The sequence below is a fragment of the Coffea arabica genome, chromosome 10c (genome assembly GCF_036785885.1).
Source record: "Coffea arabica cultivar ET-39 chromosome 10c, Coffea Arabica ET-39 HiFi, whole genome shotgun sequence".
Taxonomy (NCBI): Eukaryota; Viridiplantae; Streptophyta; class Magnoliopsida; order Gentianales; family Rubiaceae; genus Coffea; species Coffea arabica.
Window position 1 is genome coordinate 3,259,626 of NC_092329.1, and position 21,441 is coordinate 3,281,066.

Here is a 21,441-nt window from a genome sequence, read left to right on the forward strand (position 1 = left end):
AATATCGGCTTCTCCGTGCATCTAACATGCTAGGTCTGGTTGGGGCGCTGGACCGGGCCGGAGTGGGATTAGTCGGACCGCCTTTACGGACTTGACCCGAACATCCACTCCGTCGACAAAAAAAAAAAAAAAAAAAAAAAATGGGCTTTAGTGCTAACGTAATCCATAATTTTTTCATTTTTTATTTTAGTTTCCAATTGTGCGTGTTGGATGATTTCTAGCCATCTTTGCAATGAAATTACCTTCTTTTGTTCTTCTCGAAAGGAAAAAAGGGATTTTTTTTCGTTCTTCTGTTTCTTGATTTTGAGGTTCTATTCGTTCTATTTCTTCTATCTCTTTCATTACATTTCTTTATCAAGCCAAAGTTTTGAGCACTTGTAAATATTTTGATGTATATCTTATGAGAACTTTAATTTCACAGTGTAATATATGGGTAGGTTCAACCATCTCTCTCAAGGTTTAGAGTCTTCAATAAAAATAAATAAATAGAATAGAATAGAGTATAATAGCCTTGGACAAGCTCCTCATGTCACGTGGAGGCACTTGTGGACTCAATATGATTGTTTAGTTGGCTGTGACTCAATATGCATTTGATAAAAACTGAAGTGAAATTTGAATTTGTTAAGTTACTAAATTATTAAGTATTGAAATATTAATATTTGAGAGTACTGTGCGTTAAATGATAAATAAACAACTTATCACTTGTTGTTTTAAGTAAGTTTTGTCTAAATAATTTAGAGGCATTTAAATTTAATTAATTAAGACGTTCTATTTTTTTTATTTAAGTAAGATTTGCTTAAGCAATGCAGAGCCATTTAATTAATTAAGAGTTTATATTCGTTATTATCATATACGTTTGAACATATCAACACGTGAATCCGATTAACACATCTAAACATAAATTTTGAACCCATTAAATTTAAATATTAAATTAGATTATCAGTGAAATGCGAAAAGATCAGCACACGAATCTAAGGGAAAAAAACAAAACCATAGCTTTTGTTGAGGCAAATAGGTTCTAGATTGTAACACACTCAGGTTACTTTAACCTATGTGACACATTCAGGTTTTGCCTTAACATATTCATTATGCCATGCCATGCTCCACAAACTTTCAACATGTTAGAATGGTGAAAATCGTAGTAAAAGAAAGTCAGTCCGATATTTTTTCTAAGCTAGCTAATGACTTTTGTACTACCAGTATGGCCTTCGGCAACTTTGGCTGGTTGCAGGTTTTCCATTTCTTCTAGTGAAGTCAATGGCAGCTATGAGGTGATATTAGTGGAAGGTAAAAAGATTACCTAAGAGAAGAAACAAAAATGAAAGGAACTTAACATATGAAAACCTATAGGGCTATAAAATTCTCAGAAACTATAGGAAAATCAATCATATTAACTTGGTTGGTTGAAATTTTAAGGTAAATGTAAATGCTAATTGATATAGCATTCAATTTTCGGCGCAAGTTTTGAGTTATTCCACCCGTGTGGTGTGTATGGTAACAGCTAGAAAAGAAGACAAAACACTGGGTAACGGGTAGGTGGAGACAGAAGAAGGAAAAACACCTAGTAACTTCTCGAGCAGCAGAAAAACTGAAAAGTCATTATCTAGATTTAATACATGCATGGTTCGTTCGATAGATGATTTTTTCTTTATTGGGTGCCCTACGAGAAAGACGTGTTCAATTGAGTAACCACCAAAATGAGGGAATCATTTGTTAGCATGAATTACCACAAACGAAGAAAAAAAGGTTCATGGTTGGATTCGACCAATTGACTTCGACTGATCAGTACAGTTATCTGCTGTACACTTGTGTGTGGTCATCCCCTTATGTCCCTGCTGGTCGCGGCAAACTGGAACTTTCCTAGGCACAAAAATCCAACCAATAATAAAAAAGGCGTATGTTTCTCCAGCTCCTTGGTTCCACCACATTCCGAGGAGAATCAATCGTTAGTGTCTCCAAACTCAAGAACTGAGAAAATCACAATCTTAATTCCTTCCATCATTCTTCCCAAAATAGAAGAATGAGTTGGTTTTGGTCGTATTTGACGGTTGTTTTGCTAGTATTTCATCCGCCCATATGCAAATCTTCACTCACAGCTGATCTTTTTGAGAATTGGTGCAAACAACATGGGAAGACTTATCCTTCTGAGGAAGAAAAACAGTACAGACTCAGAGTCTTTGAAGACAACTATGACTATGTTACAAAACATAACAGTTTGGCAAATTCCACATACACCCTCTCCCTCAACGCCTTTGCCGATCTCACTCACCATGAGTTCAAAGCTAAGTATTTGGGTTTCTCGGCTTCTGCCGATGGTTTGATTAGATTGAATCGTGGGTCATCATCAATTGGAGCTTCTGGTGCTGTTGGTAAATATGATATCCCTTCATCCCTGGATTGGAGGAATAAAGGAACTGTCACCAATGTCAAAGACCAGGGAAGCTGTGGTATGTGATTGTTTCTTCTTGTATAGTTTTTTCTTTCCCATATATCCAGAGTTGTGTTCATCTTATCATGATCTTGTTGAGATACAAAGTTTCAGTCTTTATCTCTTTATCTAAAATTATGGGGTTGTTTGAAGATGGTATGCTTATGTTTTTTTTTTTTTTCAATTTACTAGTCTATGCACGGTACCTTTGGCTTCATTTGGTATTTGATTTGTTGATCACCTGTACTTAGTTTGTTGGTCGAAGTCTGTGTATATGCGGAGAGCGGTTAGCCTTTTCCAGAATGATGAAAAAGACGAAGTAGTAATCTAGATCTAAGTAGCAACTAAACAAACAAATCTAGTATGAAAGAAGTGGACGGAAGTGACCCAAGTAGCAACTCTGTAGGAATTGTCAGAGTAACTCCTGATCTGTACCTCAAGCTTTTCAGCAAAGTTTTATTCTTTGTCTAGAAATTTGGAACTTCATTTGGCTGGTGAAAAAATTTAACTGGGTATTGCACTGATGGTGACTGAGAGCTTTCTCTGAATTCGGATCTTGAATTCCATGTCTTCTGATTCTTGAGAAGTTTTGGCTAGAAAAATGTACATAAAGTAGTAGTAGCTTCAATTTCCATTTTTAGAATTTGTGATTAAGGATGAGAATTTCTGCCTTATCTTTTGATTTTTACTTGAGGGAACTCCAATTGATCTTCTTACCTATCAACTGCCATAGTCCTGCTCACTTCTTAGTTATGTTATTTAGGTGCATGTTGGGCATTTTCAGCTACCGGTGCAATTGAAGGTATCAATGAGATTGTCACTGGATCTTTAGTAAGCCTGTCTGAACAGGAGTTAATTGACTGTGATAGATCTTATAACAATGGCTGCAATGGTGGACTCATGGACTATACCTATGAATTTGTTGTAAAAAATGGTGGAATTGACACTGAACAGGATTACCCTTTTAAAGGTCGGGACGGGACATGCAACAGTAACAAGGTTTCTAGTTTCTGCATTCTATCTGATCTTGAGTTTAGAATTTCTCATACATCTTCTGACATCCAAAGCTAGCTTGACAACCAGTTGTTATTCACCATTTCAGTTGAAAAGACGTGTTGTGAGTATAGATGGTTACATAGATGTACCACCAAATAATGAGCAAGAGCTTCTACAAGCTGTAGCAGCACAACCTGTGAGTGTTGGGATATGTGGCAGTGAAAGAGGATTTCAGTTATACTCTGGGGTTGGTGCTTCTATCAAATTCCATCACATTTTACTAAATTCCAGGTGAAACCAAATTATAATCTGTTCTAAAACTATGTTGCAGGGGATATTTACAGGGCCATGCTCTACCTCTTTGGACCATGCTGTTTTGATTGTTGGTTATGATTCTAAAAATGGCGCGGATTACTGGATCGTGAAGAATTCGTGGGGAACAAGTTGGGGAATAAATGGTTATATTCACATAATTCGAAATTCTGGCAATTCAGCAGGTGTATGTGGGATTAACATGATGGCATCCTATCCTACTAAAAGTAGCCTCAATCCTCCACCATCCCCTCCTCCAGGTCCCACAAAATGTAGCCTCTTCTCCTCCTGCCCTGCAGGTGAAACCTGCTGCTGTTCAATGGAATTTCTGGGTTTATGCTTGTCATGGAAGTGTTGTGATCTGGAATCTGCTGTCTGCTGTAAGGACCGTCTTCACTGTTGCCCTCATGATTATCCAATTTGTGACACCAAAAGGAATTTGTGTCTCAGGGTACGTTTTAAATTCTTCATATCCACTTGCTTAAAATGAGTACAAGTGTCCTGGCTTAGCATCCACTAATGCAGAAAAGGCAACACTGTCATCCATATAGAATCCGGTTGATGAGGCCTTGAATTCATTAGCAGCAGAATGCTAGAAAATTAAAGGCTTGGAGAGAGTTTTTTGAACTTTTCTCAATGGATGAACAAGTCTGCTTAGCTATTGTGGATCATTAACTTGAGATTCTCAAGTTTTGCTCCATAACTCATTCCCAGATCGACGTCATCCGGTTCATTATTCAATTATGTCATTGCAACCCATTTCATTTAGTTGATATCTTTAAGTACAGTTGAAGCTACTTTGTTGTGCAACTGTCGCACCCTTTGGTAGCATAGACATTGATTACACTTCTGTGCTTTTCGATGTCTCCTGGCCTTATCAAATGTTCATACTTGTGATAAAATCCTGTCCCTTTCTTTACTGCCACCATAATCATTGGTACTGACACTTTTTGATTGCTCTAAGTTTACCTTCTTCATTGCATTTGTTCAATAGAAGCAGCTTTATCATGCTGTAAAGCAGCTTCCATCTTATTTGCAATGCCTGACATGATTACTCGCTGCAGTTTTATTCTTTGATTTATCTGACAGAGGTGTAAATGTGATTGCAGAGAATGGGGAATTCCACGTTAGTTAAACAGCTCAAGAATGGAGGCCGTTCCGGAAAATTTGGTGATTGGAGTTCCCTCTTTGCGAACTAGAAGTAGTCTAATAGTGCCTTCTTGTAGCATGTATCAGTACCAGATATAAGCTTTTCATAAATGTGTACTGAATTACTTTGAAGTTACATAATGTTTTACATACTGAAGTATAGCTGTATTTACCACTGAATCTTGAGTAGAGTTGGTGCTCGTCATTCGTTGCACCTCATATAAGAAGCTCCTGATTTCACTCTGGTACTGTAAAAAAGAATGGATTTCATCCGAGAGATTTGAGTTTAGTTTGTTGGGAGCTTCATCTGTGTATAATCTTATTGCCTTGAAATGCATCTGCTTCTCCTACTGATGTCGTACGCTGCCAACACAAGGCATCTGGCTTTGGTTGTCAATACGTTTTATTTACAGGATATTAATATGTTTAAGATCGAGTGTGGTATCTTTGGCAATGACAAGAATGTCTGGGATCTGTAACGTAATTATCATTCCTTAATCTTTTCTTCTTGTGATAGGTATTGATGAGGTCTTTAAAGGAGCATTTTGATAGGCCTTATGCCACTAGATAAGGAATTTTCCTGCATTTCACCAGTAACTTCCAAGTTTAAACCAATTGTGTTCCTGGGATGAATGGTGCTAACACGTCTGCCACAACTTTTCTGCATCTTCCAATCTGTTCTACTGTCCGGGAAGCTGTTGCTTCGTCATAAACAAACCCTCACGCTAAACAATTTTGAACAATCTGTCTTTAAGTCAGGAGAGGAGTTGGCATAGCCCCTTTTTATGCGCAACAAATCTCCCAGTTTGCTAAACCATGTGCATGCTACGTAACTTTTGGGATCTCTCTTAAGCAGTTTAAATTGTAGAGCTACAATACGGGAACGTGCACACCCAGAAAACCTTCAAAGTGAATAAATACCAGTCAGAAATGGTGATATCTCCAGGACAAAAGAATAATAATGTTCCATGGATCTATCTCCTGAATCTTTATTGGAAAAAGAGACGCACACAATACTGGGACGACAAGGGAACACCATGAAGGACCACGACCTGCAAATAAAATTCCCACCTACACCTTCACAGAGGATGATTTCGACGAGCACACTGTAGTAGTATCAGTTTGAAATTATTGCACAAGAAATCTGCTTAGCTCCAATAAAATGATAGATGGTTCCACCACGACATTGTGCGCAACAGAAGGAGCTCTATTGCGCTGAAAAGTTCCACCATGGCATCTGCTAGTTCCACGACGCTGTGTGTGGAAGCTCTGTTGTGACAAATGTTCTCCACATTTCCAACAGAAACCTCAGACGATTTGAAAGAGTGTTTGAAGACTCAGCATGTTGAAAGACCAATGTTATTACAGATTACAGAACAGAAAATCTGAGGCACAACCGTTCTAAGCAATAGAGCCATATATAAAAAGCCTCCAAAAGGGAAAAAAAAAAAAGGTGAAACCATCAGAAGCATAATAAAAAAGGGAACATCAAGCTTGACTGCTGCAGAATTCCTAAATAAATAAATGAGTGCAAATGCTTCGTATGCTTTGAGAAAAAGTCTCAAAAAGTCAGGAGTTCCAAGATTTATAGCAACTAGATTTTCCACACTTAAAGGTCACAGCAAACTTTTTCTCGAATACTCAATCACACAGGCCAGAGCATAATATAATTGTAAAACAAAGCTCAACTGCCTTTGTCATATCACCGTCACTTGCACCAATTGCATGTAAAATGTTTCTAAACAAAATTAGCACAACATACTGGCATAAATCAACAGCAATAATACTAGAAAATCACCTTGGAATGTTCCTATCTCCTCGATCATCTCACTCATCACAATCAACAAAAAGCTACCATCAATCACTACTTGTGCTTATCATAAGAAAAGATCCCACAATAGGCACAGAGAACAAACTTTAGGATTCCTTCAAACCATCTCATCCACTTCCATCATGTATTGAAAGTCTAGTTACTCTATTTCCTGTATTCTTCACTTGCTCCCCTGCTAGACTACTCAAAACATGCAATATATTAAGAAGAATTAAATTGCCAATCAGCAGTTCCTCATGAAATTCATGATTACAAGACGCCACTAGCTATCGCATATCACACAGACTCAGTACCACTCCAAAGACATGTTGATTAGATACAAACCAAGCAAACAATCCAAGATAGTTGTTACCAGGGGGAAAAAATCCCAGCTTCACTCTGGGGAAGAAAAAAGGATAAAGTTTCTCAAGTTCTTTTCTGCTTATTATTATTATTAGTATTATTCTATCACCTTACGGTTTCGACTCATATTCATTTACTATGTTGCATTGCATTAATCTGATTAGCTAAAGAAAAAAATTTGAAAGCTGCCCATTATAGTAATTCAGCATCCATCTATCAACATTTACAAAATCCATAACATATAATTCTTCATAATAATCGTATAAAGTTCGACATTTTCAAGATGATGGAAAAACGTCCTTTACCGCAGAAGCCGCGGTTAAATAATTCAAAGTATTCCTCAAAGTCTCCTTCTCCCTCTTCAATCTCGTGGCCGTGTCCTCCAACTCCAGCAACGCCTGCTGCTCCCTGGGAGCCCCTTCAAACGTCGACCCCACAAAAAACGAAAACGGCGTCGGAAACAGATTCCTCCGCAAATCTTGGACCTCCTTTTCGGGCTTCCCGTTCAGCCTGTTGGATAAACGTATCACATCTTTCATGTAAGTCTCGACTTCGTTAGCTAAGGAGTTCAAGTCTTCGTCCCCATTGGCCGACGGGCGGTCCTCCAGCCACGTCACCTCGGCGACCAAATATGGTTTAGTCCGAAGCAGTTTCGTTACCCGGAACCTTTCTTGGCCTTTACAGATCAAGAAAAACCGGTCGTCGACGAGACGCTCGTGTTTGACGACCTCCCCGACGCAGCCCACGTCGGCGGTGCCGGTGGCGGCATCGGCGTAAATCACGCCGAAACGGAGGTCAGTCTGAAGGAGGGTATGCATCATGATCCTGTAGCGGAACTCGAAGATCTGAAGAGGGAGGATTGCACCGGGAAAGAGGACGAGAGGGAGAGGGAAGAGCGGGAGCTCGACAACGTCGTCGGATTTGGGGGAGTTGGTGTGATGTTTCTCGGAGAATGAGGAGGCAGAGCAGCGGAGGAGATTGGGTCTGCGCCGCCACTGGCGGTGGTGAAGTGGCGGTGGTGCTGATGGGGAAGAAACGAAGGGTTTAAGGGGATGGTTTAAGTGGGAATTAGCAGGGGGGTTTAAGTGGGATTTGCTTGGGATTATTGAAGAAGAAGTGGATGGCAAGATTTGAGGCAGAGCCATATTGGAAATATATTGTTGCAAGCTAAGCTTTTTTTTTCTTCCTATCAAAAGAAAAGAAGTAAAAAAGAGGAACAAAAGTTAGAAAATGAGAAAAGAAGAAGGCATGGAAATAGAATTGCGACGAGAATAATAGTAGGAGTAGTAATTAGGAGAAGAAAAATTGTTGATTGGCATAGTAGGAGTAGTAGCAGTACTGAGTAGTTAGTGACTGAGCTCAGAGTTCAGAGCCTCAGACAACAAAGAAAAAAAGGGAATGAGAAGAGCATAAAAACTGTGGCTTTAATCTAATCAAATGCAGAAAGGTGATGATGGTGGAATTGAGGTATTGAGTGGGAGCTGAGATATGGGGTGGGGAAAATAATAAGGGATAATTTCAGAAACCTACCTTGAAGTTTGTTTTAATATCACTCAGCTCCCTTTAAATTTTTAAAAATCTCACTTATCTCCATTATCAACTTGATAAGACTAAATATTCCTATCAAATGTCATAAATTAACAACATTACCATTGCTCTTAATAACTATTTAACCAAAAAATCAAAACAAAATAAGATTTTAAAAGCAAAAAATGTAAATTAAAAAAATTGCTAGTTAATAATGGTCCATATTTCTTTACATTGAAGTCATGGTAGAATAGCAAAGGATATGAATAAATTAAATTTAATCAAGATCAACCACTTAGGAGGATTTTAGAGAGTAAATAACACCTTAAAAATTTCATGCACAGTTACAATTAAGGAAGTCAGGAAATTTTTTGGAAAATTATGTTTTAATTCATGGTGTAGTTTAAGTTATATTGAAAATTAAAATAATCTCGTCATACGTGTGAATTTTTCAATGTATAAATTTTGCTTTTATTCCAATACAACTAAAATAAATAGTTTATATCAAGAAATTTACACCTTATAAAAATTTAACCTTGTTTTATTTTTTGTTGTTGTTATAAATTATATAAGTAGGATAATATAAGGGTAGTATTGAAACAAAGTTTTATTGTTCTTCTATTTTCTCCAAAGGAGTTAAAATGTTACAAGAAATGTCAATCTAATAAAGGTAAGTGAGATTTTAAAAACTTCAGGTGTGATATTACAAGAAACCTGAGGGGAGGTTTCTGAAATTATCCCTAATAATAATGCGAGGGGAGAATACGAACAAGGGAGTTGAGATTTTGTGTTGTGGTGGGGTATTTCTGGGCTGTGGTTTAGAAGATTACACGTGGAAATTATATTTATCCGGACCTTGTGGGGCACGTGCAATTTTAATTGGACATTTTGAAAATTTTCTTTTTTATTATTATTAATAATTTATCATAAGAGGAGAACTGGAAAAAACGCTGCACTAATGAGAATGAATGTTTGGAGTATTCAGTTTTTTTTTTTTTTTTTTTCTGCGAGGGAAGAGAACATGATTCAGAAGTGAATGGTTTGGAAGGTTTGGCCTGTCCATTGACTCGAGAGTTCATTTCCGTCATTTTCCTCAACCTTCTCAAGTCAAAAAAAAAATCTAAGCAGATTTGTGTTCAGATATTTGCAGCTCTTCATTTCATGGGGCAGGGAAGAAATGCAAAAACTTGCTTGGTGGAGATTTCACTCGTAAATTTATGGTTTTGCAAACTTCAAAGTGGCATAAATTCCACTAATAAGATAGGGATGTGGAATGGGGATCCACAGACGTCGCATATAACTATGACTCACTAAAGAGGTGAATAAGATAGATTGAACGCTGCATTATTTATTTATTTGGTAAATATTATTTTACTTGTATTATAAATATATTTTTCAATCAATTTTTACCTTCTCAATTAAATCAGTACTTTTTTTTTACTTCACATGTATCAATCACATTCCAAAAATACTGCAACATTATTCAAAATAGTAATTTTTTTTCCAAACAATCATTTATACAAACGCGTATGTTTCCAAGAGTTTATTCCTTCTCTTATTTATTTATTCATTATTATTATTATTTTTTGTCAAAAGTTTATTCCTTCTCAAGAAGTTATCAGGCTTCTTTAACCATTTGGACTAACGGGCTTGCAGCAGCCTGGGCTTGGACAGGAGTTCTGTCCGATACTTTTCCGGCACTTAGTTTAGTTGGACGGCTCACCGTAACCGAATATGGTGGCAGTAGTTAGCCCACTACTTTCACATCAATGGGCTGTTCCAAGTCCTGGGCTTCCATGCCCTATCCGCGGCCCTGTGACAAAGACCCGTGAGTCGTGACGAAGATGACAAGTTGTCCGTGTCCCACAAAGATGACAAACTGTCGCTGATTTAACTGGCAATGACGATATTAATGAAACAGTTGATGAGGTCATTCAATTTTTTTCCTAGCCCTCTTATTTTCCCTTCCTCTCAATAAGTTTTCAGAGTTTCCTTTAAACCAAAAAAAAAAAAATTGAGGATTTGAAAAATGTAAACATGGTAATTAAAATCAATATTCTTGTAAAAAAAAAAAAAGAAAATCAATATTGTTATCATCAGCTTCATTGCCTTGTGATTAAGTGTAAAATTTGGGAACAAAACCGGTGCATTACAAGAAAATAATCCAACATTTTCGTAGTGGCCCTTCTAAAAAATTCAGACGGGTGCGTAATACACCCGTTTGGTCCGGTGGTGATTCAGTCTCTACCTGTCACCCATAGGTTCAGTTGAGCCTTCCCTTAGATAGATTAGGATAGAGTTTGATATAGATAAAAATAGCGACAAATGACAAAAAAAAAAAAAGTATTTGCTTCTTGGATGTTCATATATCGGTTTGCGATATCATTTTTTTTTTTGTCAGCAACGATACATTTATATAACTTATTCTATCATAATCTAGGGGGGAGGGGGAGTTTAAGAAGACTATAATAGAGAGTTAGTGGGTATACGAACCCAACTAGATCAAAAAAGTATTATGACATTATTTTTAAATTTTTTTCGCTGTAAATGAAATTTAAACCCTTACTTACAATCCAAAGAGGGACATAAGTTCCTCCTGATAACCGCTGAGCCATCGGCCAGCGGGGGTTTGCAATATCATTGGGTACGCAACGTATGAGCCATCATGAGTATGCAATGGGGAAGGTCATCCATTGCCGACCGTGCGAAAAAAAATGAATGGCTTTTCTTGATTCCAGAGTCAGTCCAGACAATTTCCATGTGGATAATTTCCGGATACTGCGCATGTTTCACACTTGCTGCTCTCCAAACCACACACTCCACTCAAACCAACCAAGACGATGCACGTGTCTGCCTTTTTCTTTCGTCCTTTTTTCACTTTTTTGTTTTCTTTTTAGGGAAGAAAAAGAATGAGTGTATAATTACACTTGCTTCCCTCCTAGTTTCGGATTCTAGAATTTTCTCGTCACTTCTTTAAACTATTGTTCTGATTTAATCAAGTTTACGCTCCCTATCGAATTTGGTTAAGCATGATGATCGTTATTGATCGTGTATTATACATTATTATAATTAAATAAATGTCACATAAGAGAAATTTACATTTAAAATTTAAATTCATTTCTTTGTTGTAATGTGACCAAACGTCATTATGTCATCATATTTTCTTACAATGAGAACATCCCTTAGTCATTGCTTTTCAAACAAGCAATTAATAAATTGGTTATGTGTAAAATCTTTGCTATACTAATAGATAAATTAGGGGTGTGTCTGGATATTATAATTATTTAAAATATTACTTTACTTGTATTGTAAATATATTTTTTAATTTTTTTTATTTTATAGAAATAATATCACAGAAAAAAAGGAAATAGAACCGTTACAGTAATTATATCATATAGTCTTCTATTTAAACACAGTTAATATGTATACACACAAATTTGAATGCATAAAATATCTACAAAATCAAAATTTAGACTCTCAATTTTTTTTTATACATATAACATACATTTAATCCCGCTGCTGATGCTGATGCTGATGCTGATGCATGCCTGTAGAAAAGTCCTATCCGAGGTATAATCCACAAACAAGCAGCCTACTCATCATTCATTCTATGTAGAGATACGAAGACCCTTTTTGCCTTTACATGTGACGTTAAGTCGGTTGTAAGAAAATTAGATGACATCCTACCACATGTCATAAGGTACTATTTTGCAAATTGTAGTAAGCAATTAGGTCAGCATAATAAGTGTATTACCACCAATACACAATACTAAGTATTGTCATTTTCTTTTCCTTCTAGCATACTCTTGTAGTAAATACAGCAATACTTAATAGGATTTTCCGCAATATTTCCTCGCACGATAATATTACAATAATAAATGAATAACCGTCCCCGTTTTCCCCCTCTATAAGAAGGCCGGTTTGGCGTTGGGAAAAAAGCATTAGCGTTCCAAGAAAGCAAGAGACAAAACAGACCAAGTAGAAATCTTTTTGTGGGTTTTCTGTGATTCCAAGAGTGGAGTAAACAATGGCAGCAGAAGAGGGACAAGTGATCGGTTGCCACAGCGTTGATCAATGGAATGAGCATTTCACCAAGGGCGTTGAATCCAAGAAGCTGGTATGCTATATTACTATAAGCTTAGGGGCTTCTTGATTATATGCCTTTTTTTTTTGGGAAATTGTCGCCCTTAATAGTTTGGATGCTGTGGTCGAATTTAAGAGATGGGATTCTCGAACTTCAGTAATCGTACCTCAAAATTTTCGTGCTTTTATAGTATTAGGTTTACTCTGGTTGGATGCATACCTGTAATAGGAATTTTGGAAAATTACTGATTAAGCGTTTGTTATTCTATTCTGTACTAATCGTCTTTTTTTTTTTTGTTCTTTTGGTGTTAATTCCTTAAATTTTGGTTGTTGATTCTTTCTCTCGATTGTTGTTTTTCTTCGTTTGGTTTTTTATTTTTGAAGATGGTAAGTTTTGCTAGGTGCATATTTTGTTGTGTAAAGATGTGAGCTTGCCCCAAAGATTTTTTCTTTTTTCTTTGCGGGAGGGGGTGGTGTGGGGTTGGTGGAGTTGATGTAGTAGTTTTTTGGCTTTGGGTCGAGTTACTTGCTCATAGTATGCTATATGCAGAGATGTCTCTGCGTTGTTTCCTTCTGTAGTTGTGGTTTAAGTTTAATGATTTGCAAAATCCTGGCTTAAATCCAATCATTTGCGAAATCCTGGCTTATGATGCTTCAGACCAGGTTTGTTTGTTAGCATGAAATGAATTTTGAAAGCTAAGTGATTTAACCAAAATATTACTGTTAACTTAGCTTAGTAGTACGTGTCTTTTCCTTTGTCTTGTGTTTCTTGTGCTCTGATTTGGTTCTCCACTTACTGACCTTCATATCTAGTAAAAATGCGTCTGTTCCCGGGAGATAGAATACTTTCTCATACGACAACAGCAAATTAACAGAGGTGGGATCGGTCATACCTATGGAGTATAATTTTTCATGCCCGAGGGAGGAATGAGACTGGTTCTTATGGATGCTTTTAATGATTTTAACCTGAAGCAATTGTGTTAACTTGAGGTTCTTGACTACTCTTCTAAATTCTACATGTTTTGTGTGCATGAAAAGTTTAAACCTGTATTCTTCTCGAGCTAGCAGGACACTGCAGTTTGCCGTTGTTATAGATGCCTGTTTTTGGTTGATGCTTTGCTTTGGTAAAAGTCTACGTTGTATCAGCTATATTGAGTGTCTTCCATGTGTTTTACCGATTACTGCATCTTTTATGCATTAATCTTCTGGCACTACTTCAAGGTTCTAATATGTACCATGACTTGATCCTTTTTATAGGTTGTGGTGGATTTTACAGCTTCATGGTGTGGACCTTGCCGTTTCATTGCTCCAATTCTAGCAGAGTTTGCCAAGAAGCTTCCCCATGTCATCTTTCTCAAAGTAGATGTGGATGAACTGAAGGTGGATTTCTCTTTCTAATTGCGTGTTATCGTACTAATATTTTTTTAAATATAAACAGCTTAGCATACTGAGTGGATTAGCGATTTTTCTCTTTTTCTTTAGTGGATTTCTTGGCTGAATTTTTAATTGCATGTGCAGACTGTTGCTGAGAAATATGAAGTGGAGGCAATGCCGACGTTCATCTTCTTCAGGGATGGAAACATTGTGGAGAAATTTGTCGGTGCAAAGAAAGATGAACTTCTGCAAGTTATTACCAAGCATGCTACTGCTGCTGATACTGCTACTCCTGCTGCTGCTGCTACTGCTACTACTGCTTCTGTTTCAGTTTGATTCACCATGGAAACAAACTTTTTAATAAGGAACTTTATCCGTCAGTGATTGTCGTAGCAAGGATGTTATAAATTTCTAGATGTAGTGGATGTGATTGTGTGTTTACTTTTCCATGGTTTTCATCCAGTGTCTGCTAGATTTTACTTTTCTATAAATAATCAAATTCCTCGTTTATCTAGTTAACTACTCTCCTTAATCCTTATTCTCATCAGCTTTTGTCCCTCTGATGCGAACTTCCTCGAGAGGTCATTGTGTTCTAACTGGTAACTCTTATGCATAGTTCTCCGACATAGTCTAGAGAAAAATTGCCCTACCAAGTAATTTGCACCCTTCACTCTGGATTCTGGAACCCCCGAGCTACAAAATGTAAATAGTTGGCTGGGAATGGCCGTGGGCAGACGATGAATGGAGCTCACCTTTGAAGGCCTCAATTACAATCAAACCAAACGCCTCAAATGAAGAGGGAAAGGGGATCATCCTTGGTCTTGGCCATAAGATAATAAAGAGAATTAAAGCTCATAACAGCCTTGCACAACAAAAAAGTTGGCTAAGATAATAAAGAGAATTAAAGCTCATAACAGCCTTGCACAACAAAAAAGTGCCAACTATCGGCACAAAGGGTCCTCTTAACCGTTTCCCGATGAATTGGACAGATCAGCTACTAAAATCAGTATACGACATTTTCTGGATTACTTCATTTTCTTGAGGCTAGGAATATTGTTGTAACACTGAAAATCTTCAGATGACTTAAATTTGAGGAAGGAGATCTTAAACGACTATCAACTAGGCTCAAAACTGCTGGAGAATAGTTACACTTGGAACTGATGGCTTATTTGAACAAGTTATCGCTCGTTCCTGCCTACCCTCCAAAATTAATGAACTCTCCAAAACTATGGACAATTGGGATACAGTGAACTTCGGAGCAACTGAAGGCCATGGTTCAAGACTGTCATCAATTTGTCAATCCGGAAAGTCAAAACTCTTCCTTATCCACCTTCAGCAGCACTGCTTCTTTCCTCCCTTCGTTCCTGTTCTACGTGAATAATCTTCATTATACTGCTATCCATATTCTTTACATTCTACCACCACTCACCCCATAATGGAATCTGAAAATTTGGAAACTGAGGTTGAACAAATTGCTTCAACAGATAATCTCTTCAACTGATTTGGGCACGGATCAGACCCAAAGAAATTGTCAGAGACCGTGGCCCTGCAATTTTCTTGCCCAAGGCACATCTGCAAGATTGCAACTACATCAGTATAAATATCTCACTGGCAAATTTGGTTTGAAGTATGTGAGAATATGTTAAACATATAGTGAAAAAGAGGAGTCTTGTATGAGTGCCTTTTCTATAACTGCATGCGAATTTTTTGCATGGCAAGTTCCTAGCTGATAGGCACCACATGTTCCTGAAGGAGTCCCGAAACTTGCAAACTTGATGCCTGAAATAGTCTGTCCTGCTGCACACTCCAGGTGAATTTTGGCCTGGCGAAGCATTTCACTCTCTCCATTGCTGTCAATATGCCAATTTACTATGGTGGGGCGGTGCTCTTGCGCACTAGCACAAACACTTGTAGTTGCTCTCTTCACTAGAGATATTTTTGATGCATCTCCACCTATTTCTTCAAAAAGCACCAGCAAATTCTGGGATGGCTTCAACCAGGACCTGGGCACATGGTACCTGATAGACAAGTTCAAAGGTGAAGAGAAACATTTACTACATCCTATTCTGAAGTTAAACTAACCTTATTTTCAAGGAGTACCTAAAGATAAAAGGATAGGAATGACAGAATATTACCAATGCTGTGTTGGTTGACCGCAGCCCAGTTGACATTTTGAAACTCGGAATGTTCCAGAATATTGGCAAGTGCCACAGTTACCATTTGCATTAGTTATCCAATATCTTCCAATACTTTGCCCATTGATCCATACTTGACCCTTACCCATGCTTTTCATGTCCAAGGCCAAGGGCTCATTCCCCATTGGAGCATCAAAGTAAGCCTGCAAGTGTCAGATGAGCTTCAAGTTCCTCCAGTCAGCACCTATTGAACATTTCATAGTCTGTGATTTATTAATATTTTACCTTGTACCATTTTAGAGGCTGCTGACCATTGACCACCAATGACCCAGGTATCCATTCAACAGAGGAGACCCCATTTGGAGAGACTAAATTCATTAACTCTCCTTTCAAGCCAACCTATGTAAGATAAAGGGATTTTAGGACACATTGACAAGAATATACAAAAACGACCTACTCTGTCGCAATTACCTTGTAGGTCCATTTTTGCCACGATAATTCTTTGTGACCTTGGTCAAGACCATGCAGCACCACTGGCCCCAGAATTCCTATGTTCCAATTCTCAAAATGTATGCCGTTGTTCTTCAAAGTAATGCAACAATGCCATCATTATTTATCATAGATAAGTCTACTTGTTTATGAAAGCAGAGAAGTTGAGTTCTATTGACTTTCCTTTGGTTTTGAAGAACACCAGGACCATGGAGCTCAATTAGTCAATCATGACTTCTTGATAAGTCTTAGACCAAGTTACAATATGAAGCAAACTGATTGAGAAACTACTTACTGGTAGTCCGACAGCTATACTCAGCAGGGCAATCCTATTCGTTCCAGCTAGAAGGTTTACAGGTCCATTGAATCTAACACTAATACTCTGATGTGTACCGTAAGCTGATCCTGTATAATGGAGTGAAGTGCAGAAGGTTTCAGCTAAGATCTACTGTTAAAGAACATGAGTCCTGGTTAAGAGTAACCTGGACATATTACCTGATAGCTTCCCATTTATAAAGACATGTACTGCATGACCTCTTGACTGCACAAAGAGAGTTGGGTTTTGTCGTCCCCGAAAAAATGACTCTGATGGACTGATGTCAATGCTGGATTGCAAGAAGAAAAGTATTATTAAGTTGGACCCATTGGAGATGGGGATCCAAAAGATTACCATTCATAATGACTTGAAAACCTCAAAAATGTCTTGAAAGACTACACTTGTACTTAATGATGAACATGCATTAGCAACTATCATGTTTTTACCATCCTCTTTTCATATCAATGAAATTGTAATTCCATACAAGGAGTACTTCCCGAAGTTTTGCTTAATAGTTGAAATCACGAAGCAGCATATGAGATGGAGAATTAAAGTTTGGGGAGGTAGTTTTAAAGGTGATCAAGATTATATTTACCTGGTCATGTACCACAAATAATCAGTGTTATCTCTTGTGATATTCAGCTGCTCCAGAAGTCCAACAGCTGTCAAAGTTGAACCGTCTTCCAGAGAAGATATGTCTTCACCATAGGTCTCCCAGGAGTGTGGTTGAGTGTTCGTTGGTGACATTTGTATATGTGAAGTTTGAGTTGCAACCTTCATGGCCATAAATTGATCTATTTTAGTAAAACTAAAGCACCATTCAGCCAGCTCAAAAAGGGGAGTCAGAAAGTAATTAGTTTGATTATGTCTTCTCTGGTGGGTTTAGATGGACAGAACTTTAAACCAAACACATTTTGGTACATATGTTAATTTGATGATTGCTTTAGGCTGATTTTAAAGTAAACTCCACTCACTTTTGCAGTGTTAAAGATAACGTTTTTGCAGTCAGGAAGGATGCTGATGGACCAAGGAGGAAGATTGTAGTGCATATTGTTGAATGTCACCCTCACAGCAGAATTGCTGTCATAGTTTGAGAGAAAGGCAGCACAGCCTCCCTTGGCAGAAGAGTATACATGGGCCTGAAAGAACAAGTTAGAGAAAAACAATAATAAGATCTAAGTTAACATATTTTGCATATTACTATTTAAATGAGAAATAAAAGGTACATTTAAGGGATGACCTCTTGAGAGCTTCCCAAAGTAGTAATAGCAGGATCTGAAGAAACCAGAGCTGGTTCACACATTTTAATAGCCGTATGAAGCTCCTTCAAGTGGCCATACTTGGGTTGCCTTAGCAGACCTGAAGAGTTGCTTAAAGGTTCAACTAAAAAGACAAATACCATAGATAATATCTTCAAAAGTAATAGAGATACGAAAAAAAGATACAAAATTACTGCTAATCATTCATCGTCCTTGACATTTTTGGTGGGTCAAGTATTTCTTGTTAAAAATATGCATCCTGCATAAGTTTGAATTTCTTATATAACAATATTGCATTAGATTTGCCACTTACCATATTCATCAATTGGAGCATCATAGTCATAACTGGTTGTAACGAAAAGACCAGCAGCAGTGCGCCCATAGTTTGTCCCTCCGTGGAACTGTCACAAAAAGGGTGAATGACTTAATTTGGATTGATAGAAGAACCTTAAAACGCTACATAAGCTTATTAGTCAAGCTGTAAACTTTGTAAGATTCGAAATATATTCAAGTTTATCCATGATAAAATCGCTTACCATGTAATAGTTAACAAATGAGCCACCCCTTTGTATGAAACGAACAACTGCAAATGCCAGATCCTGGACTGGGCGGTGACTTATTGTCCCACCAAATTGCGTGAACCTTTCTCAATTAGAGAAAAAAGAAGAAACCATAAATCAATGAACTGAACAACAGGACATACTTTTTATCATGAACAAATTACAATGGATCTGATTCCTTAAGTAACAATTACCAGCCACTCCAAGCCTCAGTCCACATTGTGGGCTTATATGGTTTATTGGGCAAAAATGTGTCGCAATAAAAACCATTGCATGCATTTATCTGTGCATGGATAAAAGTGAGTTAAAAAGGAAGAAACGGTGGCCTATAGCATCTGTGCACTTGAAGCAGTACTTACAATTGGATCAGGCGCATCATCTTGTTTGCACATGACCCATGGAACCCCAGTATCTAATCCAATCGCCATTCCTGCAGCCCACTTTAAGTATGCCGAACCAGCTGCTCCAAGTCTTTTTTCTGTTGTTCCATACTCGTTCTCAATCTATACAAATGAGAGTCAAAGTAGAAAAGCAATGCTATGAGCCTGAATGCTGTAAATGATATCTGACCATTTTCTTCTCCAGCTTTTGCATTTGCCAAGTACAGACTCCACACATGAATAGAACATTCGGACATCATGTCACATGACCTACATGATATTTACCTGAGATAGGATTATGGGACCGCCCTGAGATTCAAACAGGCCCTCACTCTTCATCATCCCAACAATATTCTGGCTGAACTTCTGCATTGCCACCTTTACCCCAAGAAAAACAAAGTGAGTGTCAATGAGTACCCATAATTTAGTAGTTGATAACTTTCCTGTCATTTTCCATTCACAGGTTCTAATTAGAATCACCTTCCCATTTAAGTGCAGAAAAACACCGATATATTATAAAATTTCTCAGTTACGTGGAATTAAAAAATTAGTAAACATCAAATTGTCATGAAGCTTTATAGAGTGGAGATAAAAAATAAAGAATGGTTTAGCTGATAAAACCTTGAAGGGCTCATTATCTGTTCTGAAGCTGATTCCAGGAACATATTTCAACCAAACAGGAAATCCTCTGAATTAAGAGCATCAGAAAAGTCAGGAGCTCATGAAGTTCAATTAGTTTCAAGAAGAAAATATTGGACAAAAAACACTAAAATGAAGCTTTAACATGAAAAAAAAATAGTTAATTATAATGAAGCAAGAAGCATCAACAAAATCAAGGTTTTCGAAAAAAAGGATAGAATGGAAAGATAAAGGGCTCATCAATTACCCAAAGTTCCACTCTGCACAAACATAAGGTCCAATGCGTAAATGAACATAGAGTCCAACTTTTTGCACCGTCTTTAGAAAGCGTACAAGATCATATCTTCCCTCAAAATTATACTAAATAAGATTCAAAGGCAAAAAATTGTTAAAGCATTAGAAAGGTCCTCGACTCTTGTCCAAAAATGCAAAAGAATAGAAGTGCAAAAGGAGATCTAGGAGACTCACATTTCCCTGGGTAGGCTCATGGATATTCCAGAAAACATAGGTGTCAATAACATCCAAGCCAGCATTTTTAGCCTTGATTACAAGATCTTCCCACATCTGCAAACAACCCATATCATCATACTTCACAAAGATTAACATTGTCCATTTAAAATCACAAGAAAGCGACAAACTTTAACACAGCATCCACAAATAAAAAATCAAGAATAGTATGGAAAGTACATCAGGGGTACTTCTTGGATAATGTATCGAGCCAGAGAGAAGAATTCTCCTATGCCCATTGATGATAATTGCCCTCTTATCATAAGTGACACTGCACTGGATTAGCTGAGCGCCCATTAACAACGCAATGCTGAAGAAGAAAATGACCAATTTGGAAACTGAGTCGGTTTCCATTGTAACTTTGCTCTCAAGAAGTCTATCCTTGTTGCTTGTTTGTCTTCTAAAAACTCATACATATAAGGAGGGAAGTTTGAAAGAGAGAGAGGGTGGAAGAAGAAACTGTGGAAGTCCAGGAGAACACTTGTGATCTACCCGTATCAAATATCAATGCCACTCTTCAGAAGCCAGAGTGTCCAACTATTAACAGCGAGTACCACTTCTTTTACTCCTGTAGGAGTATATAACTTGAATTCTTCATCCTCATTTTTTCCTTATTCATAATTACAGTACGAATTACTAGTACGTCAGCAATTCAACAATCATTTTGAGTTTAGATCAGTGGCTGAAAAAAAAAAAAAAAGATTGTGGTTTGAATTAGCAGTATGCATAGATAATGATGCAGTAAAACTTGCTTAAATGCCAGGGGTTGTTTCGTCATAAACAGAAACACGGGCTGGAAATCAAATATTTAATTGGGGATTATGAATCTTGAGCTTAAAATATTATCAATTCAAGTGTTTGAATCCTAGTAAAGAATGAGAAGAGGAGGATTTGAATTGGAAGAAAGTCAGAAATCCCGTCCTTATGATTCACCATGGTGTTATTGCTTTGAACTCCGCGCTAACTTTTATCCTTGTGGGACATTTATGTTGTGGACTGAAAGCTTAAAAAAAAAAAAAAAAACCAAAATTTGAGGGCCACTCCTCAAGCTTTCTTTTTTTTTTTTGAAGGAAAAAGAAACTTTCTGTACATTCATATCACGAAAAGCAGCATT

General features: G+C 37.4%; 4 protein-coding genes and 1 long non-coding RNA gene across 5 annotated transcripts; 2 read left to right on the forward strand and 3 right to left on the reverse strand.

Annotated features, from left to right (window-relative positions):
* Positions 1–1,862: 1,862 nt before the first annotated feature.
* LOC140016321 (low-temperature-induced cysteine proteinase-like) lies at positions 1,863–5,235 on the forward strand. The gene is made up of 5 exons (XM_072069849.1): positions 1,863–2,447; positions 3,192–3,427; positions 3,531–3,671; positions 3,756–4,187; positions 4,846–5,235. The coding sequence occupies exons 1-5, from the start codon at positions 2,021–2,023 to the stop codon at positions 4,933–4,935; spliced, it is 1,326 nt and encodes a 441-aa protein (XP_071925950.1). The 5' UTR covers positions 1,863–2,020; the 3' UTR covers positions 4,936–5,235.
* Positions 5,236–5,542: 307 nt separating this feature from the next.
* Positions 5,543–6,030, reverse strand: LOC140016322 (uncharacterized). Its single transcript, XR_011822719.1, has 2 exons — positions 5,896–6,030; positions 5,543–5,787 (listed from the first exon to the last, which is right to left on the reverse strand). It is a non-coding gene; the product is annotated as an uncharacterized lncRNA (long non-coding RNA).
* Positions 6,031–7,289: 1,259 nt separating this feature from the next.
* LOC113714575 (uncharacterized) lies at positions 7,290–8,412 on the reverse strand. Its single transcript, XM_027238484.2, has one exon. The coding sequence runs from the start codon at positions 8,201–8,203 to the stop codon at positions 7,337–7,339; it is 867 nt and encodes a 288-aa protein (XP_027094285.2). The 5' UTR covers positions 8,204–8,412; the 3' UTR covers positions 7,290–7,336.
* Positions 8,413–12,470: 4,058 nt separating this feature from the next.
* On the forward strand, positions 12,471–14,556 carry LOC113715093 (thioredoxin H-type-like). The gene is made up of 3 exons (XM_072069106.1): positions 12,471–12,702; positions 13,926–14,048; positions 14,187–14,556. The coding sequence occupies exons 1-3, from the start codon at positions 12,613–12,615 to the stop codon at positions 14,376–14,378; spliced, it is 405 nt and encodes a 134-aa protein (XP_071925207.1). The 5' UTR covers positions 12,471–12,612; the 3' UTR covers positions 14,379–14,556.
* Positions 14,557–14,905: 349 nt separating this feature from the next.
* On the reverse strand, positions 14,906–21,172 carry LOC113713391 (beta-galactosidase 3-like). The gene is made up of 19 exons (XM_072069105.1): positions 20,508–21,172; positions 20,289–20,384; positions 20,068–20,180; positions 19,803–19,869; positions 19,467–19,559; positions 19,161–19,304; positions 18,996–19,084; positions 18,778–18,883; positions 18,555–18,642; positions 18,223–18,341; positions 17,957–18,121; positions 17,578–17,756; positions 17,162–17,271; positions 16,962–17,071; positions 16,649–16,759; positions 16,463–16,576; positions 16,178–16,380; positions 15,724–16,060; positions 14,906–15,614 (listed from the first exon to the last, which is right to left on the reverse strand). The coding sequence occupies exons 1-19, from the start codon at positions 20,679–20,681 to the stop codon at positions 15,468–15,470; spliced, it is 2,565 nt and encodes an 854-aa protein (XP_071925206.1). The 5' UTR covers positions 20,682–21,172; the 3' UTR covers positions 14,906–15,467.
* Between the last annotated feature and the right edge of the window lie 269 nt (positions 21,173–21,441).

What these genes read in the sequence shown, in the direction of transcription:
- LOC113713391 (XM_072069105.1), bottom strand. Translation starts at nt 20,681, where the DNA reads ATGGAAACCGACTCAGTTTCCAAATTGGTCATTTTCTTCTTCAGCATT. An exon ending in TTATCTTTAACACTGCAAAA is followed by an intron (nt 17,757 to 17,956) that starts GTGAGTGGAGTT and finishes ATGGCCATGAAG; the next exon opens with GTTGCAACTCAAACTTCACA. An exon ending in GTATAGCTGTCGGACTACCA is followed by an intron (nt 16,760 to 16,961) that starts GTAAGTAGTTTC and finishes ATTACTTTGAAG; the next exon opens with AACAACGGCATACATTTTGA.
- LOC140016321 (XM_072069849.1), top strand. Translation starts at nt 2,021, where the DNA reads ATGAGTTGGTTTTGGTCGTATTTGACGGTTGTTTTGCTAGTATTTCAT. An exon ending in GGACATGCAACAGTAACAAG is followed by an intron (nt 3,428 to 3,530) that starts GTTTCTAGTTTC and finishes TCACCATTTCAG; the next exon opens with TTGAAAAGACGTGTTGTGAG. An exon ending in AAAGGAATTTGTGTCTCAGG is followed by an intron (nt 4,188 to 4,845) that starts GTACGTTTTAAA and finishes ATGTGATTGCAG; the next exon opens with AGAATGGGGAATTCCACGTT.
- LOC113715093 (XM_072069106.1), top strand. Translation starts at nt 12,613, where the DNA reads ATGGCAGCAGAAGAGGGACAAGTGATCGGTTGCCACAGCGTTGATCAA. An exon ending in GCGTTGAATCCAAGAAGCTG is followed by an intron (nt 12,703 to 13,925) that starts GTATGCTATATT and finishes TCCTTTTTATAG; the next exon opens with GTTGTGGTGGATTTTACAGC. An exon ending in TAGATGTGGATGAACTGAAG is followed by an intron (nt 14,049 to 14,186) that starts GTGGATTTCTCT and finishes TTGCATGTGCAG; the next exon opens with ACTGTTGCTGAGAAATATGA.
- LOC113714575 (XM_027238484.2), bottom strand. Translation starts at nt 8,203, where the DNA reads ATGGCTCTGCCTCAAATCTTGCCATCCACTTCTTCTTCAATAATCCCA.